Genomic DNA, 27,518 nt, shown 5'->3' on the forward strand with positions numbered 1-27,518 from the left:
CTGCGTATATGACTAAAGCTCCCACTATTGTTCATGATTTCACGGTGTGTTGAAGGACCCACTTTATTGTTAATACATTTACATGTAGTTTGTTGACCCATCAGTTTCAAGAACACTGCAATTTTGCAACTTCAAGTAGGCCTGTACATGAATACATATCCAAGCTGAGAGTGTAAAGCAACTGTCATTTGTACGGACAGTATGTGACATGAGTCGAAATTTCTTTCAGTTATTGCTTTCAGCCTTTGTTACAGGTAGCCACTGTTCAAAGAGACTTATCACATCAAATAACCATTTTTCCTATACGGACTTCCTGTTAACCAGATGGTCAAGCGTAAACGTGATGTGAGACTATGGATACGAGCACAGCAGCGCTAGCCTTGTGAGTGAGAAATGTATTCTAAATATGGCAGTGCATTACCTCAAATGTTATAAGATATCATCTCAGACTGTCTACACTCCCTGTAAAGGGAAAGAAGATCAATTATGAAACAATTGCAAGAAACATGACGAACATGTTAGTTTGAAAGTGCCTGTAATGCATCATTAGCTAAAAGCCAAATGGTACATCAAACTTTTTAGCTTCACAATATTTACAACAATTATCCTGGTTGCTGGTGGTCATGTTCTATGGCCTGGAACTTGACAAGTTCAGCTGAGCCAGTCTCTACTATAGCTATAGCTAAGGGTATTGTTATGTTATATTTTTGCTATATTAAGATTGTTAAAAAGGCCTTTTGCATGATTAATCTATTTGTTGGTAACAATATAAAAAACAAATCTGTAACAACATTATTTCACATAGAAGAGCGCTTTTGTGCTGATGCATTTTTATTGTGATAACGTACTAGTTAGTGCTTACTTACGGGACCTCATCACATAAAACTCAGAGATTGATGATAGTCCGATACCTCTGTGAAAAGCTACCTGGACTTTTCTATCGGGTTTCACAGATTTCGGGCTGATCTAGAACAGGAGTGATTGCAATTGGATGCTCTTCCTAGCACCATTAATGATGCTTGTGCGAATCGAACCACCGGCCTACTGACCACAAGTCCCTGACCCCTGAGCTATCGCTGCTCCATGGCACCTCATCACTAATGGTCATATTTACCATAATAAAAATCATATACACCCATAGCTACAGTTGGAGTTGGGAAAAAATCACACAGGTGTCAAATCCGTGACATTCAGCTTTCTGCATGGCTGCTGAGGTGGCTGAGGTGGCTGCCAGGCGGCTACCACCTGTGCCGACCTTTCACCTTTTATGATGGCAGCAGCCATGGCCTAGTAGAGAAGTCTTGGCCTAATGGTCTAGAATGCCTGGCTTGCCAACAACAAGTGGGGGTTCAATTCAAATAAATTTTAAAATTCCTAATCTTAAATTGCTCTCCGCAATTGGGCATGTTTCCAGTCATCGATGTTCTCTTGCCACTGGACTCAGACATGTTCCGCCAAGATCACAGATCCATTGTTTGTATAATAGTACTCTTTGAAACATGCACAGCCTCTGCAGACACCATACTCATATCTGTATTATATCATCGGATAGTAAAACTACGGTGCATATACCTCTACTCTGTGTTTTATCAGCACACCTGATGATCTCTCATAGCACATCAGATTGCCAGAGTACTAGTAGGCCTATACATGTATGTATATATATATAGCTTATGGAATAGATGTATATGTATTTACAGACTTTTTGTAAGGGCGTCACAATAGTGCTTGTAATAAAATTCACTTGCAATAAAAGGTGATGATAGATTACAGGTCAAGTCAAGCTGGTGCTAGTCGAGTTGGACTCACTCATTCAATTAGAGTGTGAATGGAAGTCTAGCCTAGGATGAGGGTACAAGTCCATAAGTAGACAGTCTGCCTCACACTGAGTATTGTCTGTTATCTTGCAAAGATTGTTCCTTGCGCTCTTCCGTTGTTATGATCTGTATCCTGAGTTTCAAGAAGCAGTTGGGGGCAGATCAGTTTTGGTCTGCTGACTCAATTCCTCTATTCTCTGCTCCTCTTCAACTCTTAGTCTTTCCTGTAAATCTTTTCTCCACTAAAATAAATGGAATCAAAAGTTAAGAGCCCACTACCGGTATCTTGACTGATTGGCACGGAAGGAGAGAAAACTTTTGTTCCTAGGTAATAAACAACCGGAAATTAAATGTATGCGCTACAGCTTAAACCTAAAATAGCCCAACATAAGCTGGTTCCACATTCAAGCTTATCCTGCATTCTTTTACTGTTTAATTTTAGAATATCCGCATAGAATGTACATTGTTAGCGTCATAAAAACTGACTTCAATTGGATATGTAAATTAAATTAGGGCAAAAACGGTAAAGGCTTTCAGATTGAGGTAACCAAACTCTGCCCACGCTTGAGCAGTGAAGATAGATAATAGATTATGACTGATGAGTCATTCACCAAATTATGAGATTAGCATATACAAGGATGTTACCTCCATCCTCTTTGAGGTTCACAATAAGAACAGAGTTTGACTTGACTCTAAATTGACCGCATGGTTGCAGTGAACTTTACTCGAGCTCAGTTTAGATACACGTGAATACTTCATCTGTTTGTGCCAAAGATGGGGTCAGACACCTTCTATGACTCGAACAAGATCACAGCCGTAGCAATATTAAGTACATGTCTAGTCTGGGTTGTTTAGTTTTTAAGGAGGATTTATAAACTTCACTATGAAGTATAAGTTAGATATGTTAGCAAAATGCTGGGACTTGACCCAATTTCAGTTCAGTTCCATTATTCTATGGACATTTTCAGTTTGATTTTATGACCACGTTTTTGTGATGTGTTTGCTTTTGTTTTATATTCCCTTCATCATACTGTTTCTTACTCTTTGAACAAGCTTTAGAAAAATCACATTCAAAATTACCATGTTGCAAGACAGGTGCATTTTACCTACAGTACAAAAGCAGAACCGTTGATAAAACAAGGGAGTAAGAGAAACTAAATAAATAAAAAGTTTGTAAAACGTTTAAAATGCATCAGTACTGTTTTGATAAAAGTGAGAAGTTGGCTGTTACACCCCTTTATGAACCTCTAATCATTTAACTAATTCTACCATGTCATCACCGATATTATTTGGTCATCCCTGTCTTAGTGTATTGCATGTGTAAATAAAATTCTTTGAAGTACAAAGACCTTTCGATTATTTTTATAGTTACATGATAGAATATTATGGTATACCTCTTTAATATTACAGCAAGATAGTTTGTTTAGCAAATGGGCAAACTTGCTAACAGAGTTGTCCACTATTTTGCTTCGCAGATGTCACAATTTTGACTAAATGCTGTTTACAGAGTCCATTACTTACCTTCATCAGACTATGCGTATCTAGACATCACTGCTGAAATAATGGCCTAACATAAAGTATCAAGATATGACAACTACTGCTGACTTCATACTAGAACAGTTAGCACTAGACTAGACAGTCTGCTGAGCTCACCTGATCCTCGACTATTCTCATAAGGTCTTTGCTAGTTCGAGAGTTAAAATCAGGAATGGGTGGGTGGTCTGTGAGAGCTGCTAGCTTGCTCTCTTCTCTGCAACAAAATAAGATAACCGTGCAACAAGAAAAGTTATCAATGTCAAATTAGAGCCAACATTGTGGTGTGATTTTTAGGTTTGTAGGCTAGAACAAACAATGGTCTAAAATATCTCTAAACTATGGTACTTTCTACTGGAGCTAACATCTAGACAGGTGAGACCTAGAAAATGATTGATTTATTAAAAGGTTAGGTAAAAATAACATATTTTATATGTTGTTATACCAGTTGTTAAAACATATATGTTTTAACAACTGGTAAAAATTAGGCCAGTAGTAACAGCATCAGCTCTCACATCTTTGCATCTTGTAAAGTTATGAACTAAGTTTTATGTGTTTGAGTTTCTTGTTTCTGCTTCTCATTAGTATGGATTTTCCTAGATCTGTTCAAAGTTTACAATCTATAAAATGGTTTTTGTCATTACGATGAAGAGCTAGATCATGATATCTAATGGATGATGTTTGGTGGCATAAAGGCGTTGAGTGAGTGGAAATGAGCTGTTTTCCTTGCAAGAGCCGCGCCTCATGTTTTATCATTAGTATAATAACATACTCTGGTAAACACCATAGTACATGCTTAAAACATGTATTGGAATAACCATCTCTTGTCACTACCATAACTCGTATAAAATAGCCCTTTTCTTTCACTATGTAACTTGTTAGGAGTAGTCCTCTCTTGTCAGCACTAACGCTTACAGTTTTCTGTGAAACTCACAACATACAAAAAGCAATGTCCGCTGCTGCATGCAAAGACTCTGCGAACTGCTTAAAAGAAAAAAATTTATGCAGAGAATTATTATACACATAGAGATACTGGGCTGAATATTTTCTATATTCTTAGTATCAAAGATAAATTATTTAGTCAATATTTTGTTAAAGCATTATTTGTGACTTTGTTATGTTTGTACGTTTTTTAATGACTAGCATTTGTTTCAGTGACCAGCATTTGTAACAGGTCATGCAACGTTAATACCACCATACACTAATGTGACTAGTATATCTTAACTGTACTGAAATGGCCCAGAGTGACAAACACCAGAAAATAAAAGTTTGTAGTGACTAATATACTCTTAAATGGCTCACTTTGCTTGAATGAATTATTGGCATAGCATTGAGCATATGTACGAGTAACAGTAAGACATGCTACAGTAGTAAGATAGAACTCATCAAGTGACAGTGCTGCAGGCGTTACCTTAAACTGGTTCGGACCACAGCAGGTTTTTTCATCGCTGGCTGCTTAGGAAGAGGCTTCTTAGCTGGTCGGCAAGGAGTTGTCTTCACTAGCGGTAGAGATGGTAAATATCTCTTTGCCAACCCATTGGCTAATCTGCTACCCGCATTACTTGCTGCTAAGCCAGTAGAAGCCATTGAAGTTTTCGTACTTACTTTCTGCTTTACTGTCACCTAAAAATGTGTGAGTAGTGTTAGCCTCAACAGTGGCTTAAAAATATCTTTAGCGTTTCTACCCAGATTAAGATGTTTCATAAATACAGCGAGTGCATTACATTTATTTATGCTTAAAACTAACTGCTCCAAAGTCTCATAAGCTTGTAATAACTACATAGTATTTCAGCTCACCGCACTTCTTCCAATCACATCACAAAATCTTTAAACATTTTGCCTTATCCCATTTGTAGGACAGGTTTCAAAATCGAGCCTAGACTGTACCCAGAGTATTTATATTTATCCTTCCTTACAAATGAAGACCATCACTATTCTGACTCCTTCACAATACTATTAGATTAAAAAGGTTTAAAAAACCTTTGTTCAACTCACTCAATAATTCTTGATTTCTGTCTTCTCATTTTTGTTTTTGGCGCGTAATGAAAAACATTTTGTTGATTATTAATGCCAATAAAAAGTTATACATACATCAGCAGTATTTTTGTAGAAAGAGTGAAGCTCCGTGTTATTATATTATAACAACATGGAGCTTTTAAAGTGTTTTGTTCGAATTATTCAATAATTTCTGATTTATCTTCTTTTTTTGGTATGTAACAAAAACACCATTCTGTTGATGATTACTGTTGCCAATAAGAAGTTATACGTACAAACATACTGGGCTGCCAGCAACCATCTGTGACTGTTCAACAGTTATGCATGAAATTGGCAGGAGAGTAAAATATTTCTTACATTTGTCAACATAACGATGTACTTCAATGAGCAGGTAGGATATGGTTTTGACTGCAGAATTTACCTGCCCCACTTTAAGAGCTTCCAAAACTCTCTCATCACTCTCATGGCTATTAGCTTCGACAAGAGCTCTCCAAGCTGCGTTATACAGGCCATCGGCCATATTATCTCCATGAAGATGTCCACAAATCTGCACAAGACCCTGGGTGGCTGAGTACCTTACTCTCCATGACCAGTCATTGGCTACAGAAAAAATATCTCTCAACAACTACTGGATGTGCTTTTATATTTTTGTTTTATAGAGCCTAGAAATGTTTGGTTAACCTTTGGTGACACCATGTAATGCTTGGTATTGGTTGACATTGTGACTACTACAGTTATGGCCTTGTGGTCTAGAACCACCGACTTACAAACAACATATTGGGGTTCAATTCCCAAAAAGAGGTACTGGTGGTGACAGAAATCACATCCAACCTCACATATGCTATCTGCATACGGACATGTCTTCAGTTGTTGAGGTTCTCTTGCAACTGTACTCAGATATGTTCAGCCAAAATCACGGAGCCATTTCTTGTACAACAACGGCTCTTAAAAAACATGCACCGCCTCTGGTTGCAGTAAGCTAAGCAGGCACCATACTCCATCTTCGGCACTACTGGACTGATTGATAACAAGTACTGCCAGTTTTACTTAGTGTGAACTATGTTACAGCCAGCTTTTAACTTTAATAACTTGTTTTCTTAAAAGACTTTCATGTAAATATTTTAGAATAGTTGTTAGAGCCTCTCTAAGGTTCTTACTTGCCATAGGTATACGGTATATGATTTATAGATATATGCTGCTTGGCTGCAAATTTAATATAAACATAATAGAGTTAATGCTTCTATGAGTTCCATAAGACTAACCATGTTAATATAAACACAATAGAGGTAATGCTACGTAGAGTCCCATAAGACTAACCATGTTCATATAAACATAATAGAGTTAATGCTTCTATGAGTTCCATAAGATTAACCATGCTAATATAAACACAATAGAGGTAATGCTACGTAGAGTTCCATAAGACTAACCATGTTAATAAAAACACAATAGAGGTAATGCTACGTAGAGTCCCATAAGACTAACCATGTTCATATAAACATAATAGAGGTAATGCTACGTAGAGTCCCATAAGACTAACCGTATCAATATAAACACAGAGAAATCGAAAGACATAATTAATTACATGCAATAAATATATAACTAAATACAATTAACATATATCTAAATACAACAAACATATAACCAGATACAGTAAACATATACCCAGATACAATTAGCATATAACTAGATACAGTAAACATATACCCAGATACAATTAGCATATAACTAGATACAGTAAACATATACCTAGATACAATTACTATAGAACTAGACACAGTAAACATATACCTAAATACAACAAACATATAACTAGATACAGTAAACATATACCCAGACACAATTAGCATATAACTAGATACAGTAAAAATATACCCAGATATGTCAAAAAACCGATTCCCTAAGGTCTAGCAGTGTCTCCTGTATGTTGTTAAACCTACATGTCTGCTGAGGGGTGTGAAAGTAGACCATATCCAGCAATCCAGCACTCTCAAGGGGAGGAGGAGAGACTTGGTGATAATGTCGGTCTGGTACGTTGTGTGTACCAAATAAAGCTCTCTTTTTTATAGAAGTGAGAGAAGCATTCATGACTAACTCTGCGAGTAGGTCTGTGTAGACCACAGCCAGCTCCCACTGCCAGCCCTGTATTCCAGGTGTGTCCTCTAGCTACAAGTAGAGAGCTACATATAGCATATATACATTTAACAGTCCTTTTTATAAATTCTGAAGCTACGGAAAATAAAGCATTGTCATTAAATACTGTGAAGCACTTTGTGTCTGCAACAGGTCAAGGACAACTGACCAAACTTATCGATTGACAAGACCTCTAAGAAAAGAAAACCTGTACATGAAGATATTCATGGATTATGATACACATGTAACATGCGGGTAAAGCAGAACTAAAGCTTACATTGGATGGAGTCTTTGTATAAAATGTCATAACTATAACCTGCATTGTTATTATAAAGCAGGAGTACTCTGAAAATCTAGTGGATCGTAAGAGGTTGTCAGATGTAATAACTATGTGCACAATTATTCTGGAATGTCAACGGGTGGTTGAATGGTGCAGTTGATATATCACGCTGAAAGTTGTGGGTTCAAATCCTGCAAGATGCAATGTTTTTTCTTACTTTCAACAGTGGCTTAGAACAAACATGGCTCTTACTACTAAAGTAAAGATTTGGTGAGGTCTTAATTATCTTTTTAAAACTTGTGAACAAAGATTACACATTAACGCTGTACTTAAGGCTCAGAGGGTAACTAAAATGTATGCTGATGAACTGTTGCTGCCTCTAGAAGTTCAACAAACAGCCAATACTAAAAATAGCATGAGGCTATAAAGAAAAGAAATTCTATATAAGTATGCATAGCAATACTAACAGGTGAGTTTCCATATGTACTTGGTGAGACAGTCTCTCTATCATGGTATTTGGTACCAATGTTTGCTCTCTTTCCTGTTTCTGGATTGTTAATATACTCGACTGGCTCTCTGCTGAGAGCTCGTTGAGACTGACGAGTTATCTGTAATATGATTGGTCGACAAAACTTTTGTTTTTCTTTCACACATTATTAAATATAATTATTCAAAATGTTCAAACATTTACAATATAAGCCGCAAAATATCTGTTACATTGAGCTGATTTAAAATCTCACCAACAAATTTAGTTAACTGATTGCTGAAGCATTTTTTTGTAGATATCTTTCCTAGGGAGCTCACGAAAACATATAATACTCATAGACACAGATACTAGCAGTACAGATCATTAATGACTAAATATGAGTCAATGCAAAGAATAACCCAGCAGAGCATATAGTGAACTGTTTACAAACCAAATACCCCTCCCAATACTTGACACAGAAGAACAAGATATTGTAAGTAAACTCTCACTTTATGTAAGTTTGTAGGGGTTTTATGCTGGGCATTCGCATCTTCAAGTGCTTCTTGTATCTCCTTCAAGTCATCTACGACCTGTGCTGTCACTTCAGGAGGCAGATTCTTTGAATTTTTTACCATCGGTTCTACAATTTAATTGATAAAAATATTACAAGGCCCTTAGAGCTCACACTAGGTTCTGGTATGAAAGATAGTCTATCAGTTGACCCACCTTGTTGTTGTGATTTTATCATCTGTTCATGTATGGCTGTAGAAGGCTCCTCGTGATTATCCTCAGTTACTATTATCGACGAAGGAATGTAACCACAGGCTAAGTTTTGTAAAACTCGAAGAGTAGACAAGTTGCGCTTAGCAGCCTCCCCAAGAATTAGCATCGCAGCAGCACCATCTATCCTACAAGCAAATTTTAGAGTGAGCTTGGTGACCAGTAGCCATGTGACCTTTGACCTTATTTGACCTTAACTGAATTTAACTTAACAATATATAGAAGTGGTTTGCTGCTGGTGCCGTCAATGCTTTCTTTAGCTAGCCATGAGCTATATTTTTTTGTTACCAGCCATGTTTACAAGTGAATCAACTTTCCAAGCATGTAATCTTCTTCTACTTTATACTTAAACTGAAATAACAGTAAAAGCAAACTTAACGATATTCTTCTAAGGCAGTAGTTGTCTCCACCTTGTGCAGACAACACACCATATCCCGACTATGCAAATCAACGACTAGCCTAAGAATGTGGTGATAGTATTTATGATTCTTTTCTTGCATTTTTATGCACTAGAATTATAATGTGAAATTCCAAATTCTTTTTTTTTAAATTCTCAAATATGGTGCCATAAAAAATAAAAAAAGGTATTGCCATGTGGTGCCATAAACGCAAAAAACGAAAATTTATACAAGGAAGACTGAAAATTACTAAGCTTGCGTATAAATCTTAACCCTTTCGACAATTAAAAGACTTAGCAATACTGTGCATATGTTGCTCACCAACTTCGCTCATGAATGTTTAAACCCAATTTCTGGTTTTCATTTATTAGACTCTGATGTAGGTATCCAGCCCAACTTATATGAACTCTTTTTACCTAAGTGTGTGCAATGTCACTTTTCATAGCTTTAGTTTTAGAAAACAAAAATATCAAAGTTTAAGATTTTAGCCCAAATACACACGCTTCAAACTAAATTGTAGGATCCCCGCATGCATTTTAAATGCCTACCAGCTCTCTAGAGACATTCCAAGACCACACTTGGCCAGAGCATAGAGTGCCTCTTCTATAGAAGAACCGGATATCGTCACACACCGCCAGACATCAAGAGAATGCCAAAGAGTTGGCGTCAGGTCATGGACACTTCTGCTGATGGCGCTCATCGCTGACCTGTGGTGACAAGTTCAACTTTTGAGACATTGAAAAGCATCAGTAGGCAAGAATAGAAAGTTGGAAAAGCTCAGTAGTTGAGTATAAAAAATTTTCAACTTGACTATCAGACTATACTAGCATCTGCAATTAACATTTCTATGAAAGAAACCAGTAATGTTAGTCAGTCAAAATCATTTTCTCAAAGCTCATCAATAGGTTTCAAGTAGTCATTGCTACTCGCTACTAATGACTTCTGCTGCTGAGTTATCCTCTCTCAAAGTCAGGTAAGACAACTCTGAATATTTTTATTTGTTGCACTGGGCCTAACACAAACTGTACGTATGTATATATCATTTTTTATTAACATTGGTAATCGTCAACAAAATGATGTTTTTCATTATATGTCAAAATAAAAAATAAAAATAATAAAAAGACAGAAATCATGAGTTATTGAGTGAATTGAAATAAACATTTTAACAGTTGATAATCTAATAGTATTGCGAATGAGTCAGAATAGTAAATTAAAGGTTGTAGTAACATTAACTGTGTTATTATGTCAAGGCCAACTACCTACCATGATCTAGACTCTCTCCCATACAACCATTCTTGAGTCAACTAGCGATAAATAACACAACTAGTTCATACTAACAAGGAGCACATGACTCACTAGCAGTATTACACAGATGCAATCACAGACATGCATGCATTAGTGAGAATACAAAAATATAAACAATTGAGTAAAAAGACTCATGTACTAACCGAGGCTGACTAGCTGTACTGGACTGAGTGAAATGGGATCTTTCTTGGGAACCACTCATTTCCTTTACTTCTCCTACATCTAAGTCATCGTCGAGAAGGATGACTTTACCAACTTCTATGACATAGCGAAGGCAGAGATGGGCATTAGGGTATGGACTGTAGGCTTCTTGGTACTCACCCAACCCTGTCATGTACACCAACCTTATGAATGCAGACATTCTCATAAGAGGTGAGCTTAATGTCACTCAAACATGAGACGTGGAGATAGAATAATCCTTACTATAATAAGAACAGTGTTCAGCCGTTCAAAGCCAGCATTAGGAAAATAGATTGCATCACAATTTCTCATACATTCATGATCTTTAAGCATGCTAGCTGAAGCATCCAGTAGACACGTAGCTTTCTTTTGCGAAGAACGTTAGGACAAAGGATATAACCACACACAAACACAGATAGTCAGATTCAAAGCCAAGCGTACTACTCCTGCACCCCTCGTCCACCTTGCTACATCTACATGGAAGAATGTTTATGCACATACTTATTACGCATGAGATCTCTTACGGCGCCCGGGACTACCAGCATATTAGTGTATATAACTTATAGCAATTGAGTTACTAACAGTATTTACTATAATAAGAGTCGTGGTCATTCAAAGCCACGAGTGGCTGTTTAGAAAAAAGGATTGCAAGACAAGTGATTCAAACTCTAACACTTGACTTGGGAGCCAGCACACTCCTATCTGCACCATTCTACAATAATGCCGTGTTATGGAATAACTGTGCAAATAGTTATTACAGATAACGATCTCTTATGACACACCGGACTGACAGGAGACTAGTAGATATAAAATTATATGATATTGCATTTAGAAGTATTCTGTATTCGACTTGATTAGTTTCAAATATCTGTTGATAATCACTGACTGGTACATATTGAAATAGTTTAGCACAGTTAACAAGTGGTAAATAGTTAGAGTTACAAGCAATTAGGTCACCAGATTATAAATAGGGCTTCTTATGAAACACTATGAACAATCCATGAAACTAGCTAAAATTATGTGTAGACATGCTGCAAATTATACACACATTTATGATTTTACTAAAACTGTCTAATTACTTGAGAACACTTACCATCAAGATACATGAACAGTCGGCTCTTAAATAGCCCGTGTCCCTTTAAATCTCCAACCATATGATGATAGAATAGCCTTAGAAACACCATATACGCCATCTGTAAAAAGGCAAGCAAATGTACAGTAACAAATGAAAACCTGATACAGAACAACTGGTAATGACTGTTTGATGCTTATTAAAGTGATACAAAAAAGGTATGTTACCTTTAACAATTGAATTTCAGAAGCTCTGAGGTAAGGGCTGTTGATCGCATCTGTTCTGAGCCAATACAGAACTGTTTCGGCAAGAAAGAAAAGGCCTTGGATATGACCTTGATCAAATGAGGCTCGGTCTAGAGTAGCCAGCAAAACAGCTAAACTTTCTAAAATCACAAAACTATGGTGTAAAACATATATTTGTTCCAAGATATACTTTCCTGAAAGCTTCAAGTCATAAGAGCTGCATCTCAAAAAAGTCTCAATTCTGATATCATGAACGTTGTAAGCTACTAAACAACAAATTTTATTTTGTAGTACAATTAAAATCCTGGAGTCGTTTCACTCTTTAATACCTAACAGAATATAGCTAAGTTTAGAATAAAAAGTCATGGTTTTTAGTAAAAATTTAAATACTTTTAGGAAATATATATAGTAGAAAATCGATTTCTAATAAGCTTGTTCTATACATAGATTCTAGCAACAAAGCAGACAATACAAACCTTCTTGAATCTTGCCTTTGCATTGAGAGAGAATTGTGAGATCTACCCATACTTCATCCAACTGCTTGTCTGGCACTCGACAGTTCTTGGACAAGCCTGCTTTGGTCTGATTATAAAAGCGATGTATTCAAATAATCAACCAGATTACAATGAAATGTATAGACAGGGTGCAATGAGCTTTCAAGTCGTTCTGTGACTTTTCAGTGACTATTAAATATGACTAACGAAACTTGTTGTTCCACTAAAATACAAGTAATAGATCTTCTATAACTTTTGTATAAAAATTTACTATTGCATTTATTGAATGAATATTGCGTTGTGGAATGAAGAATGTTATCTAAAATGTGCCGTTGCAACAGAAAATGCATTTTACTTTAAATTTAGATTATGAAAGATTATCAAAGATAGTTTATGCACGTATATAGCCTGTCATATCTCATAGAATCTTTATTGCACTGCCATGTAGAAACCCTACCTTTAATCTTTCAATGTGCTTGCGGGCTTGCTCTTCATATTTCTCTTTTTCGTCTATCCCACTCGCACTATTGAACTGATGTACAAACGACTCTTGCAACTCATAAGGGTTTCTTCAAAATATGAAATATTTATAAGCTCTATTCAAATTTTACAAAATGTAACAAAGGGAAAACTACAGAGTACATTTATTAATCAGTAACGAGTGCACTAGCACTTCTCTTACAAAGGCACAGTTAATACATTGATACGCTTAAGTGCTGTAGAAAAAAAGTCCATATAAATAATTTTATTATATTTTTGGCAAAAATCTTATATTTATTTTAGCAAAGAACTGTTTGCTTTATTAACATGATTAGATACGGGAAAGCGTTTTATCTTACAGTTCATGTTTGTCGAATACGATACTCATTTACAACCTGCTTGTAACGCAAACGCTGCTATATCATTCAATGCATGCTATTTGGCATTAAGTAAATTATACACAAAAATAAATAATTAACGCTTTTAATAATTGACTGTGAAATTTTGATTTAAAACGTCCGTCAAAGTGTCTGGCGTTCAACATTGTTTTTGGAGCTCTAGCAAGTAATGAAGTATTCGCCAACCTAACACCCCTCTCATAGGGTTGAGCTGTGGCTTCTTCCACTGCTTTTTTTAGCAGACGTTCTTGCAAATTTAATCGTTGATTGTGTGATATAATACCAAAACGATGGACAACCGGAACTTTTTCAATTGGCATAATGGCATCAAGCAAAATCTATAGCCGATAATCACAATACACCGCCATTATGCTTTTGCTATGGAGATTATCACGTGACAATCATGTGACTTTGATGTTTAGTACTAGTTTTAAATATTTTTCATAAAATCATTATGTTCAATTTAAAAGTTACAGTTGGTAACTGCCAAAAGCTGCTCAAAGGTTATAATTTACTTGTAGCGAAACGAGTTTATTCAACAATTAATTTTTGCGGGAATGACGCATATAGTCTAGACTCTTTTTACAGTTGTGACGGTGGTCCGTCAAACCCCCGAATTGCAGTTATCAAAAAGTTTGATGTTTGAAAATTTAATAGGCTAGTCACCTTCTGAAACCTGATGGATTTGCGCTAGGAGAGTTTAACGATGCAGAGAATTTCATCTCACATAAAGTAATGAGTCTTTTGAAGGGGATTTTAAAAGCAGTACAAAGTTTAGATCAACATGAACATGGGTAATTCTTATGTTCACTCTATTCAAGTATCAGGTATATTAACATATTAAAAAGGATGACGTATGTTACCCCGAAGTCTACCATTTAGTAATTATCTAATGGCAACCAGGCCCATGCCTGCCAACTCTCACGCATTGGGCGTGAGACTCACGCAATCACCCTAAAGAAAAAATGAAAATGCGTGAGATTTTTGCCCCAATTTCAACAATTTTATACATACTATCATTGATACATCAATTGCCCCAAAACCAAATCTCACGCATTGCCCCACTTTTGGGTTGGCAGGCCTGACCAGGCCTGCCAACTCTCACGCATTGGGCGTGAGACCTACGCAATCACACCAAAGAAAAAATGAAAATGCGTGAGATTTTTGCTCAGTTTCCACAATTTTATATATACTATCAATTGATATATCAATTGCCCCAAAACCAAATCTTAAGCATTGCTCCACTTTTGGGTTGGCAGGCCTGATGGCAACTGATAGCAGCTATAAAATGCGACCTGCTATTTTTATAATGAAAAAATCAAATAGATGAAATAACAAGAATGGTGGGTGAGCAAGTCTGCGTACCTAAGCGATATTTTACATTATGGGAACCTTCACTGTAAATCCCATCAGTAATCCCATTGTAACTAAGTAAATCTTTCAGACAATTCTGCTATGCCATTTTTTAAATGTTCAACACGGCTCAAGCATAGTGTCTATTTGATAGCTGCATTGTCATATGATTTGACAGAAATATTGATACCCCTATCTTGAATATCCCTTAATATGTTTGTCTGGCTATGCATGTCGACACTGCAACCTTGGTACCTTTGTATATTGTTTATAAAGATACATTATAAAAGCTGAGCTAAAAAATTTTGTAACATTGCTAATGGCTCAGCAGTAAAAGTTGCATGAGAAAACAAATCTAGACAGTATGTGTCCTTGTACAATTCCCCTGGATGACATGCAGTTTAAGGCAAAAAATCTAGTCATGTTATATTTCATTAGTTTGTGGCAAACCAGATAATATTTGCAGAGTAAGTTATTACTAAAAAAGTACATAACATTAGCCCTAATATGGCGCCTTACAGTGCCTCGCGTTGCGCGTTCACAACTCGAGTTGTACAGCTCGAGTTGCCGTGTTGCACAACTCGAGTTGCCGAATTGTACAACTCGGCCTGGGTTTATGATTAACTCGAGTTGTGTTATACGCAAACATGGGTTTGTAAAAAAAGCAAAATGAGTAACTGGGGTGTCTCATTTACAGAAATTTAACACTAATAATTTAAATATATATACACATTTAAATTATATAATTATATTGGCGATATTTGCGCATATTTATTTCTATAAATATAACGAGACAAAAAACAATTGTAGAATGTAAAAAGCAAACTAAAAAACAATCTATGTGTGAGGTAGGCCACTTCTTTTTTCAAATGAAAAGAGTTATCTCTCTAGAACCTGACAAGAAACTGAATGAACACCGAAAATGAACATAGAAATTATTTCAACGGCGTTTAATGATGCACCAAAATAAATTCCATATATAGAAAATATAGCTAGAGAAAATGAAATGATGAGATGTTCTCAAGCCGAGTTGTTGAACTCGAGTTGCTGTTAAAAGAACTCGACCTGGATTTTTGATGAACTCGAGTTGCAAACTCGGCGCAGTATAATTGGCTATTAGTTCTAGTTTTACAGTACATACATAGTTTAATTTCTATTAGCTAACGGGTGCCTATTGATTTACCATTGTTAATATAACCAGATCTACGGTTATGCTACCGTAATACCAATATATTGCACCTTACTTTTGAAAAGTCGCGTTGCGAGTTCACAACTCGAGTTGTACAACTCGAGTTGTACAACTCGAGTTGTACAACTCGAGTTGTGAACACACAACGCGAGGCACTGTAAGGCGCCATAGCCCTAAGGAGGGCATTCAAACAATTGCTCAAAGTAAGTACTAAAAATTAACTCATCATTTGATAACTTGATTAATTTAGCGATGATACCATATATTTACAGTTTAATTGAAAAAAAATTTAAAAGCATTCAAATGTAAGCTTTTATAAGACACTATTTTTGATATGTAAGATACTATTATTATAAAGCGGCAGATTGCAATGCGATTTGTCACATCACTGCAAGGCTCCATGGACTGCAATCAGAAATGCAATTTGAATTTTGTGAGAGCAAGTTTTAGTGACGTTGCGCATAACACAGAGTTGCTATGAATGTTTTAACCAAGATAATGATTATCTACCCACTGAATTCATTGTATCCCGCGTAGCCTAATGGATTAGCTTGTCGCCTTGTGAGCGGGATACTCCAAGATCTATTATTTTGCAATACGGTTATTTCAATGCTAGATTTTAATAGCTATACCTGGACATAGCTGGTGCTCCATAGGGTCTACAAAAAGATCCTATGGGGCACCAGCAATGACCTATGGGGCACCAGCAACGACCGACAAGGAACAGGGGTTGTTAGGGCCAAAGCTTTTAGTTTTGGACCAAAGCTGCAACAAAGGCATTGTATCCTAACATAACTCAACTAACACTTTGGCTGTGTACAGTATTCTCATCAACACATCTATGCGAGTCTGCGTTTTCCAAGATGAACCTTATCAAGTCTAAGCAACGATCAGTCCTCATGCAAGACCACCTTCATCAATCAATAAAATTAGCATGTACCCAGAAGGAACCAACCTACAAAAACATTTTGAGTGCTACAACCCAATTCCATCCATTACTAGAATTTTATTGTAAACCCGTACTTTGTGTGCCCTGCATTAGTGGATGTATAGTTAACATATTTTTGATGTATTTTAGTGTATATCTAAAATATACACTAAATTTTAGATATACACTAAAATATATTATATGCTTATATTATATTTATAATATAAATATATATTAGACTTATATTATAAATACAGTGAAACATGGATAACTCGCCCTCGGATATAGCGAACACATGGTTAACTCGAATGGATTTGCTTGGTCCGTTCCCACGCAATGATAAATGGCTCTATATAACTCGAACTCAACACTGTTAATTCGAACTGTTTTTTGCCCAACGGCTACCAAAACGGTTGCTATCGCTTTAGAAAATCACTTTATTCCAAGCCATAGAGGTAAACCTCAACTTTTCATAATTCATAAGCGTCGTTATTACCACCATCGGCAAAATATTTTTGTCAACGACTTTTCTAAAGGTTTGGTGAAATTTGATTTATACCAAACATCCGCGTAGCGATCGCCCTTCGGAAGCGAGGTAAAGTGAGGTAATCTTTGCATAAACTTCAAGAAAAATCGGCAAAATTGATCGTGGGTAAAACGCTCAAAAGAAAAAGATGTCTTTTCTTTTGAGCATTTCAACAATGATCAAGTTTTGCCAATGTCAATCTAAAAAACGTCCTGGCAATAACATCACCTCAAACAACGAACCAATCTCAAGTGATAGAAAAATCTCTATACTTTTTGATAAAAACGTTTTAAACTTTACATTAGAAGCATTTAATTTGAAACAAGCCATTTGTGCTTTTGCTTTATATTATAGTTTGTATATGTACTGATGTCTTTTCTTTTGAGCATTTCAACAATGATCAAGTTTTGCCAATGCCAATCTAAAAAATGTCCTGGCAATAACATCACCTCAAACAACGAACCAATCTCAAGTGATAGAAAAATCTCTATACTTTTTGATAAAAACGTTTTAAACTTTACATTAAAAGCATTTAATTTGAAACAAGCCATTTGTGCTTTTGATTTATATTATAGATTGTATATGTACATGTATCTACTAATAAATAAGTAAATACATGGACTTGTGACAGTGCTCTGATAACTTGAACGCTCTGATAATTCGAACACTTTTGCTCGGTCCCTTGAAGTTGGAGTTATCCGAGTTTCACTGTATATTATACAGTAAGTATTATATTTATATCATAATATAAATATTATATTATAAATATTAATTTATATTATAAATTAATATTTATGATATATGAATATTAATAAATCATTTATATAATTTATAACATATAGATGATTTATAATAATTTATAAATCATTGATATATTATAAATATATAAATGGTATTTACAATAATAAATAAATTATGTATTATCATAAATAATTTATAATAATTTATGTTCTGTTTAAATGTAGCATAAATATTGTTCATGGCCTGTGTTCATTACCTGTCACTAGGCCTATTGTTTTTGTGAAAATACATGTTGTTATGAAAGCGAACCTAACTGCTTGGTTTCTAAACTTTGGCTCACTAGCAAAAAAGTTTGGCTATCCCTGTTATTAATTGACTATAAGGGTCGACAACTATTCTTCAAACTGACATCATGAATTTAAAGTAAGTTCTAAGATGTATCTAGCTCTTGGTTAGCTATGATGATCTACCAATTAAATACAGCCAAGGAAGCACAACTTCAACAAGGTTCTGATTTACACATTCTCAACTTTTGATCTGAGTTCGATGTTTTAAGAAAGAGGAGAGAGGTGAGGAGAAAGTTATCTTCAATTACATTCCGTACCAAAAAGGAAACAGACCAGGCTCTCCAAGAGTGTTGTTTTAATTGAATCTGATATTTAAATAATTTGGGAATACATGTAGCCAATTGCAATACTGGTTAAATATTATACTAGCAAGTTGCTACTGATATTGTTTTTTGTACAATAATCTATTTAATCAATATTAATGCTGCGCACAAATTTCCAGTTGTTGGAGGACACCATTCAATTACACCACTCTCAAATGGTTGCATTTGGAACTCAAATATTTGTCAATATCAGATAGGACAATACAGGTGTTTTTTTATCTATACATGTAATGTATGATAATAATTGAATAAAAACACATTTTAGCTTATCACAAATAGTTTCAATGAAATGCTAAATTTGTTTTTTTTTGGAAATTGGTTCTTATTGGAAACTTGATAAAGCCATCTGCTGGAAGTGGTCTACTTTCTTTAAAGACGACAAAATGTAGCGTGATCAATCTACGAAGATTATCTCCTACAGATTCACAATTTCTAACTTTGTCATTCAATAGCTTTTGCATTTTACGAACAATTATTTTTATTCCTTCCTAGGAACTAGATGTCCTTTTACCGTTTCTTTTGTTGTATTGAAGTTCTTTCACTTTAAGTAGTAAGATGAAGAACTTTTGTCCAGAGGTAACAACAGTGCAAGATGTTAATGTCTCCATTTCTAGGTCATCATCTGACAAATTTATCAGTGGCCATAGAAACTGTCGGACATTCCTAGTCAACCATGTGTTAACAGACCTGTCCAAAAGTAAGTGTGATCCAAGACAATCATTGAAGCCTTTCTTCTATTTAACAAGTGTCAACCGATGTTATCAATATTGGTTCCCAGCATTCTCATCTTGCATGCTCTACCTACTTTACATTGAGTTTTACTAGCCAATCGGTGAAGCACCTCACTATCTCCTTTGAAGTCTGTTTTATATGCATACAGATCTGAGTGGACAGAAGGCATCGGGGGAGTTTGAAATAGCACTATCCTTTTTGGAGCACTGCAGAGAGCCACCGGTTCTATCTGGCATATTTCATTTCAGTGATCCTCAATCTAAGGGTATGCAAATCCATTGTTTTGTAATCGTTTTTCTTCTCGATATAACAGCAGAAACCAGAACATTGAAATTCTTTGTTCATATTAAACAACGGATATGCAGCATTAAATTTGCTCTTGCATATTCAGCAGAATTACAAAAGTTTTCATCATTTCGATGAAGATACCACTCTATCCTCTAAAGGTTCCTTTGTGGTTGCTGTGGTAACTGTTGACTGTTTTTACAGATTTTGCTGTGTGGCTGCAATCAAGACTGGTGCGCATCTATGCGGCACCTACTAGAACCAGTCACCATGCAAAGACTCTTTCTGTGCACAGCACCATCTTGGAAGTGATTCTTGAGGATGATGCGCTTGCTTTTGCTGAAATGACTGGCAAGCTTATACAGCTTCTGGAAGGTGTGTTCTGGTCAGCTTGTTCATGTAGTTTTATTCTCGTATGATTCGTCTTGATGTACTTATACTCTCATCTAAACTTTATTGCTATGATTATACTCTCATCTAAACCTTATTGGTGTGGTTATACTCTCATCTAAACCTTATTGGTGTGGTTATACTCTCATCTAAACCTTATTGGTGTGGTTATACTCTCATCTAACCCTTATCAGTGTGTTTATACTCTCATCTAAACCTTATTGGTGTGCTTATACTCTCATCTAAACCTTATTGGTGTGGTTATACTCTCATCTAACCCTTATCAGTGTGTTTATACTCTCATCTAAACCTTATTGGTGTTGATAGATATATTATGAGCTCAATGTACAGTTGATGCAAAAGGTTATAGGAGGAGTTGTTTGTCTTGACCTGATTTATGACATACATGTACTTTAATTTGTTTAGTTGTAAACAGAGCTACCTTACATGCTACAGCTTTAGTTTGAATCAAGATACAGACAAAACTTGACGTACAAAGTTAATTTGTTTAGAGGTTTCCTTCGTATATTTAACCCATTGTATGTTGGAACAAACATTTCCATAGGAACACACTGGATTTTAATTAATCTGTTCCACAGCGTAAAAAACTGAAAATGCTCCTAATAAACACTACAAGTGCTTACATTTGCTTTACCCATAGGATTAAAGCAAATGTATTATATGCATGTAAAACTATGTGGAATAATTCAATGTAAAATGTATTATATGTGGGATTCTATAAAGTGTATTTTTATTATTAGATTTAATTTAGAGACGCGCATTGGGAAGTGTAGGCTCAGCAATGCATAGACTTGAAGATGATAGAGAGTTGGCATGTAACTTAATCTATGACTCGAGGAAAGCTTAAACTAACCTAGTTTATATATTTGTATTATTTTTTACAAGTTAATTTTTTATTATCAATAACCTCTTCCCTGCCACTTACAAAACTAGCAACTCGAGAAACTTTAAACAAGATTGTTGAAATTACATTGAGTGTAGAGTTGAAGATTTGCTGAAATTTTACAGCCTATCTTAAAAGTTCATCTATTAAGATGATAGTAAGTAGAGATGGACTGTATTAGCAAGGATGGTGTGAGTATGAATTCCTTAAATGTTCTTGTCAGCAACAATGACATTTCAGTAGTAGATGTCAGCAAATACGGAAACGTGTGGTCTCAAGACTTGAAAGACATTAGTTGACTACAAAAAAGTTGAGATCTTTCATGTTTTCAGACTTGTATATGACTTGAAGTGCATAAAGCCTTATGAGCATTCAAGATGTGCTGTTTGCTTAGAGGATCAGCCACCCATATGGTATATTTTAGATATTCACACCAGCTGTGAAGCCGGTAAACCTTTTCAATGTGCCATCAGCACAGTTGATATCATCAGACCACAGACATCTGATCCATTATTAGAACAGAGCATGAAAAGGGTGGATGTTGAAGTCAGTGAACTGGTACAGGTACAGCTCCTGCAGTCTTGCATCATGTAAGTAACCATAATGAAAAAGTTATAATGAATTTTCAACTTTGCAGATGCTTATACTCTTCTGGTGTCTTCTCTAATATTACAGGAAGCTTTTGGGTAAACATATCCATTCTGTCATTAAACATGTCACCACTCCTGTCCTCTCCAGTCTTGTGACGTCTATTTGCTGGCATATAGAGTACAGCGGGATGACTATCAAGGCAGTAAGTATACAACCGATATACAGACTAGTATCAGAGCGTGTGTAGATACACCTAAAGAGTATGTGAGGTACTAGTAGAGAGTATGTGAGGCACTAGTAGAGAGTATGTGAGGTACTAGTAGAGAGTATATGTGGTACTAGTAGAGAGTATGTGCGGTACTAGTAGAGAGTATGTGAGGTACCAGTAGAGAGTATGTGAGGTATTAGTAGAGAGTATGTGAAGTACTAGTAGAGAGTATGTGAGGTACCAGTAGAGAGTATGTGAGGTACTAGTAGAGAGTATATGCGGTACTAGTAGAGAGTATGTGAAGTACTAGTAGGGAGTATGTGAAGTACTAGTAATGAGTATATGATGTACTAGTAGAGAGTATGTGAGGTACTAGTAGGGAGTATGTGAGGTACTAGTAGAGAGTATATGCGGTATTAGTAGAGAGTATGTGAAGTACTAGTAGGGAGTATGTGAAGTACTAGTAATGAGTATATGATGTACTAGTAGAGAGTATGTGAGGTACTAGTAGGGAGTATGTGAGGTACTAGTAGAGAGTATGTGAGGTACTAGTAGAGAGTATATGCGGTACTAGTAGAGAGTATATGCGGTATTAGTAGAGAGTATGTGAAGTACTAGTAGGGAGTATGTGAAGTACTAGTAATGAGTATATGATGTACTAGTAGAGAGTATGTGAGGTACTAGTAGGGAGTATGTGAGGTACTAGTAGAGAGTATGTGAGGTACTAGTAGAGAGTATGTGAGGTATTAGTAGGGAGTATGTGAAGTACTAGTAGCGAGTATGTGAAGTACTAGTAGCGAGTATGTGAAGTACTAGTATAGAGGTAGGCGTATGCTCTTACAATACATTTATGACTAGTGTTTAGGGTTTATAGGCTATTCTAACTGCTTCAATTTTAAATTTTCATGTTCCGTTGTACCACATTAGCAAGTCAAGAGTAATTTCTCTTTTGTCCTGTTTGACATTACAGAGTGTTTAGTAATATGTACTCTTTGCTAAATTTACCATTTTCAACCGACATGTTTGTGTGATTACTAGTGTTTGAGATTTAATAGCTACTTTTTTTAAACATCAGAATCACAGGCTAATGTTTTAATCGCCATCTCTTGACATCAAATGACTTGACTTCAATCTTTACATGTTAGTTGACTGGCTCCTGTATTGTGCTGCCACAATGTGATGGTGCTTCAATAATTCTCTCAGCAGCAACTGCAAGTTAAACTGGAGAATTAAATGGCAGCACTTCATAGCGTTTTACCCTGTGTCACCACGCGTTTGAATACAACCAGTTGATCTGGTGTTTTTGTTTTGTGTTTGTCTATGTTTATTCTCATTTTAGAGCACCTGTGAGCTCCTGTCCATGATCTTTACCTCTGACGCATTGTTCGAAGCTGTAAATCAGGCCCAGCTCTACAACCTGTTAGCGTGTGTCGAAGTTGTTGCACTTCATGCTTTACGCAGGTATGTTTTAGCGGAATTCAGCTTTAAATGTACTAGTCAAAAATTGACAAGTCCGTGTTGTCCAGTTCATTTTTCCAAACAGATGTAGTCTGCAGTGCTTTGCACTTCTTTTCCTATCACCATGTCTGACACATCAAATTTTTGATGGTTGCTAGTGAGTTACAATGGATTTCTTTAACGGTTATGAAGCCATTGTTATTGTAGTTTATCTGTTGTTTCGCATCACTGACAACAAGAGACACAACTCGGTATTACCGAGAAGAGGTTTGTCAGGTTCTTAATGCTCACAGAAAAGTCTAAAGCATTCATACTCTATTCCAAATCTTGCTTATGGGTAACTGTATTATCATTCATGTTGTTTAGCGCTCTCTGTCTTACAGGTGTTAGCATCAACTTTTGTACATGCAGTTGTTTCTTGCCTGTCAAGCATGCATTGATGTCTCATATCAGATGCTTGAAAACAGACCACAGGCTAATCCTTATATAAAACAAAAGCTGGTTGTGATCATTGCAATTAGTGTACTAATACTTCCTCTAAGTAGGAATTTCTCGTAGGTACTATTCATCTGCACACAACACTTTAATAAGTTTTGGAAATCTGTTGCAAATGGCTGCCTTTGTTCAATTTTAGGCAAGAATTTATTATTTTAAAGTTGATGGTAGTGTTTTGATTTTAGGCACACAATCTTTTCTATGCACACCTTTGTCCAAATGTCAACTTCTTTTGAAATTTCTGCAGTTGATTTTATTTTAAGAGAAGTATTTTGTAAGTGGTACCTCAAGAGAAAATTTTTAGTCTGTGATTTACAGTACAGATGAGCAGCTGCAGGAGACCGTCGCTGCCATGCTGACATCACTGAGTCGATTGCCTTCTGAGCGCTCTACTCAGCTCAGCATGATGCTGATGGAGTCTATCACAGACAGCACTTTCTCTGTGCCTGATGAGAGCCCTGCAGTGACCGCAATGTTTGACCTGCTCCTCTCGTCTGCTTCTACTCAGTCTATTATCTCCATGGCGATGAACAAGCTTCTCACTGATTGGATTATAAATCAGATACAGGCTGGAAACGCGTGTGAGGTGAGATTTGTTATGATTTTTGTAGCTACTCGTATCTTCATAGAATTGAAGTATTGGTTCACACCCAGCAACAGTTTGAGAAAGACAGTGTAGAAACAGGGTTCTTTAAAGGTTTCACATTTGTTAATAACTGCTTTAAAAAAAGGTTGGAATATAATAAATAATAACCAGTAATATAATAAATATAAAACCTTTTTTATTTTAAAAAGCATTTTTACAGCCAACAGTATACTAGATTAATAGAGTGACTAATGCTAACATCCACATGAGTTGATATTGACAGGTAGTAGCTATCTACCATCTAGTAGGGGGTAAAATTTGACCCTGTCATTAAGCACAGAAGCAACTTCATATTTTGTCCTCTTATCAGTTTTTAATTAGAATATATTCGTATTATTTTCAGTTATACTGAGGAAAATTACCAAAAAGGTTGATTATGTAACTCGCTTGTGGTCTAGACCTGCAAATAACAGGTTGGGTTTAATATCTAACAATGGCCACTGGTAGTGACAGGAATGACATCCAACCTTGAATTGCTGTCTGCAACTGGTCATGTCTCCAGTGGTCAAGGTTTCCTTGGCACTGTACTCAGACATTACAACCAAGATCACAGAGTCGTTGCTTGTGCAACGATGCTCTTAAAAACACGCGCAGCCTCTGCTTGCAGGTAGCAGACATCATACCCGATTTTCAAGAGATTGCTTATACATTTAATAAACCACAGCACCATAGTTTCAGCAAAACTAGCCATGAGTTCAGTCTGATTCTCACCCTACCATGAACAGCCAGCGGTGGGCCTGTGTCAGCAGCGGTATCCGAGGAGGCTGTATGTTCTCAGTGCCTACGGTACCAGGGGATCACGTAATTAACGAATTATTTATTCCTAAACAACAGTATCCTTTATGCATGAAGTTAAAATATGTGCGTTTCCAGGTCAAGGTCATATTAATTCCTTTACCGTAATCGAAAATACGAATTAACTAAAAAATCGAAATTATGGATATTGTACGCACAATGCATTCCGAGTACGCAGGGCGCCTGTGAATGGTTCTCATTACCCGCGACGTTCTGCAATCTACACCATGGACTGTAGGAAAGTGCAACTCACTGAGCTTTGCCGGCGGCCACCACCAGCAGAACAATTGCCGCCGACTCGCCGGCCATCTGGTTCTCAGCAACCGCCGGTTGCACCACCGCCCGTTCCTTACAGTAGGGTGAGAACCGGTCTTTACAATGTCTATTTCTGTAACTGACACACACTGAGACATACTGTTTTATGTTCAACTACATCATTTTTAGTGAGTTTGGTTTCTGTCTTTATTATATGTCTCTGTTTGGTCAATCAGTGTAATAACCAGACTACATTAAGTCGTGGGAGGCAACTTTTCAGGCTCAATATTCTCTCTGGTCATCAGCATCACAGTTGCAGGTTATGTGCAGCTCTGTAACATATACTCGTAGTATATTCCTCACCAATACCTCATCCACCAATGGCTCAGTTTCAAAACTGGTTGTTTTGCAACAAAATATCACTCGACCAATGCAGTTTTAAATCAGCTTTCGGAGTCATCTTTTCTATACAATATAGCATATATAAATTTTAGTGTTTGTATTCCTTTTGATAATTGCATAAAAAGGATGAATAAGAATATTAGCTGTTTTAAGAATCACTGTGATTAGCAGCCACAATAATTTGTGGTTAGTTTACTTTTGAAACTAACTTTAAAATTATTTACATACATATATATAATTGTTTATTATACAATAGAAAGTAAAAATGATATTTTGTTATTAGGTTTGTTTATAGGATTTGAAAGCAACCTATGAAAGAGTTAAAGATTATTATTGACTTTAGTTAATGTTGTCATAATTTTTACGAACTGTGCCAGCCTGTTAACACATGGGTTGTAAACATAATCAATTAAATACAGGTTAACCAGAGATTTTTATGAAAAAGATTTTAAATAGCATGATAATCAGATTATTTATTGACAAATTCGAAATAAAATACCTCAAAAGTATGAAAATGTTACTAATTTTCTGCTTTGAAGTTGTCCTTACGTTTACTGGGAAAGCCAAGTTATCGCGTCTATGAAATGTCATGCCATGAGCATTTCCTTTTTTGTGCTGAATCATGTGTGAACTAGTGATTTTCACATTTTGACCTGGATTATTTCGGTATTAGAATAATGCGGCTTTTAAAAAATTTAAATGGTAGGCTACAAACATAGGTCAGAAATCTACAAATATAGGTTGATAATCTATAAATAAAGGTCAGTCATTTACAAATATAGGCCAATAATCTACAAATCTATTTCAGTAACCGATAAATATAAGTAGTTAATCCACAAATATAGGTCGGTAATCTACAAATATATGTCAATAAGATCACTTTTAATAAAAAATTAATCTGCCTTAGACTACTAACTGATGAGCAACAGATTACGACCTATATACCCATAATACTATATTGTTTAAAGTCTTCCCTAGTCGTATACCATGATTGTTCTCAGGAAATGTTCTGTCATCTCATGAAGTAGACGAGATTGATAATTTGATAATAGATTGATACTATACATTTGGTATGATTTTAAGTTTGTCGAAATGATTTGTTCATTAGATATTTTTAAAGTTTTAAAACATTTAAAGTCAAGATATTCATGATATAGAACCAGTTGAACTTTCAAAGCAGCCATGCGTAGCCGCATAGCCTTGCTTCCTGACAAACCCGCAACTGTACCAACTCTTGCTAGGCAGTATTGTTCACTGATAGAATTTTTCACACAAGAATTAGGAGTGCGGACTTGAGTGACATTATCGCCTTCTTCTGTAGAGTATGGTATACTGTCTGGGGGACCTGCTCAAGCATCAGAAGCATGAATCACGCGT

General features: G+C 35.9%; 1 protein-coding gene across 1 annotated transcript; it reads right to left on the reverse strand.

The window, feature by feature from the left end:
• Positions 1–1,413: 1,413 nt before the first annotated feature.
• On the reverse strand, positions 1,414–13,893 carry LOC137399843 (transmembrane protein 232-like). Its single transcript, XM_068086081.1, has 15 exons — positions 13,760–13,893; positions 13,153–13,264; positions 12,678–12,783; positions 12,184–12,341; positions 11,978–12,077; positions 10,848–11,031; positions 9,948–10,106; positions 8,948–9,129; positions 8,731–8,861; positions 8,223–8,363; positions 7,283–7,508; positions 5,767–5,945; positions 4,762–4,973; positions 3,471–3,567; positions 1,414–2,059 (listed from the first exon to the last, which is right to left on the reverse strand). Exons 1-15 carry the CDS (start codon positions 13,891–13,893, stop codon positions 1,958–1,960), a joined length of 2,223 nt encoding a protein of 740 aa, XP_067942182.1. The 3' UTR covers positions 1,414–1,957.
• Positions 13,894–27,518: the final 13,625 nt, after the last annotated feature.

This window comes from Watersipora subatra, chromosome 7 (assembly GCF_963576615.1).
Source record: "Watersipora subatra chromosome 7, tzWatSuba1.1, whole genome shotgun sequence".
Lineage (NCBI taxonomy): Eukaryota > Metazoa > Bryozoa > Gymnolaemata > Cheilostomatida > Watersiporidae > Watersipora > Watersipora subatra.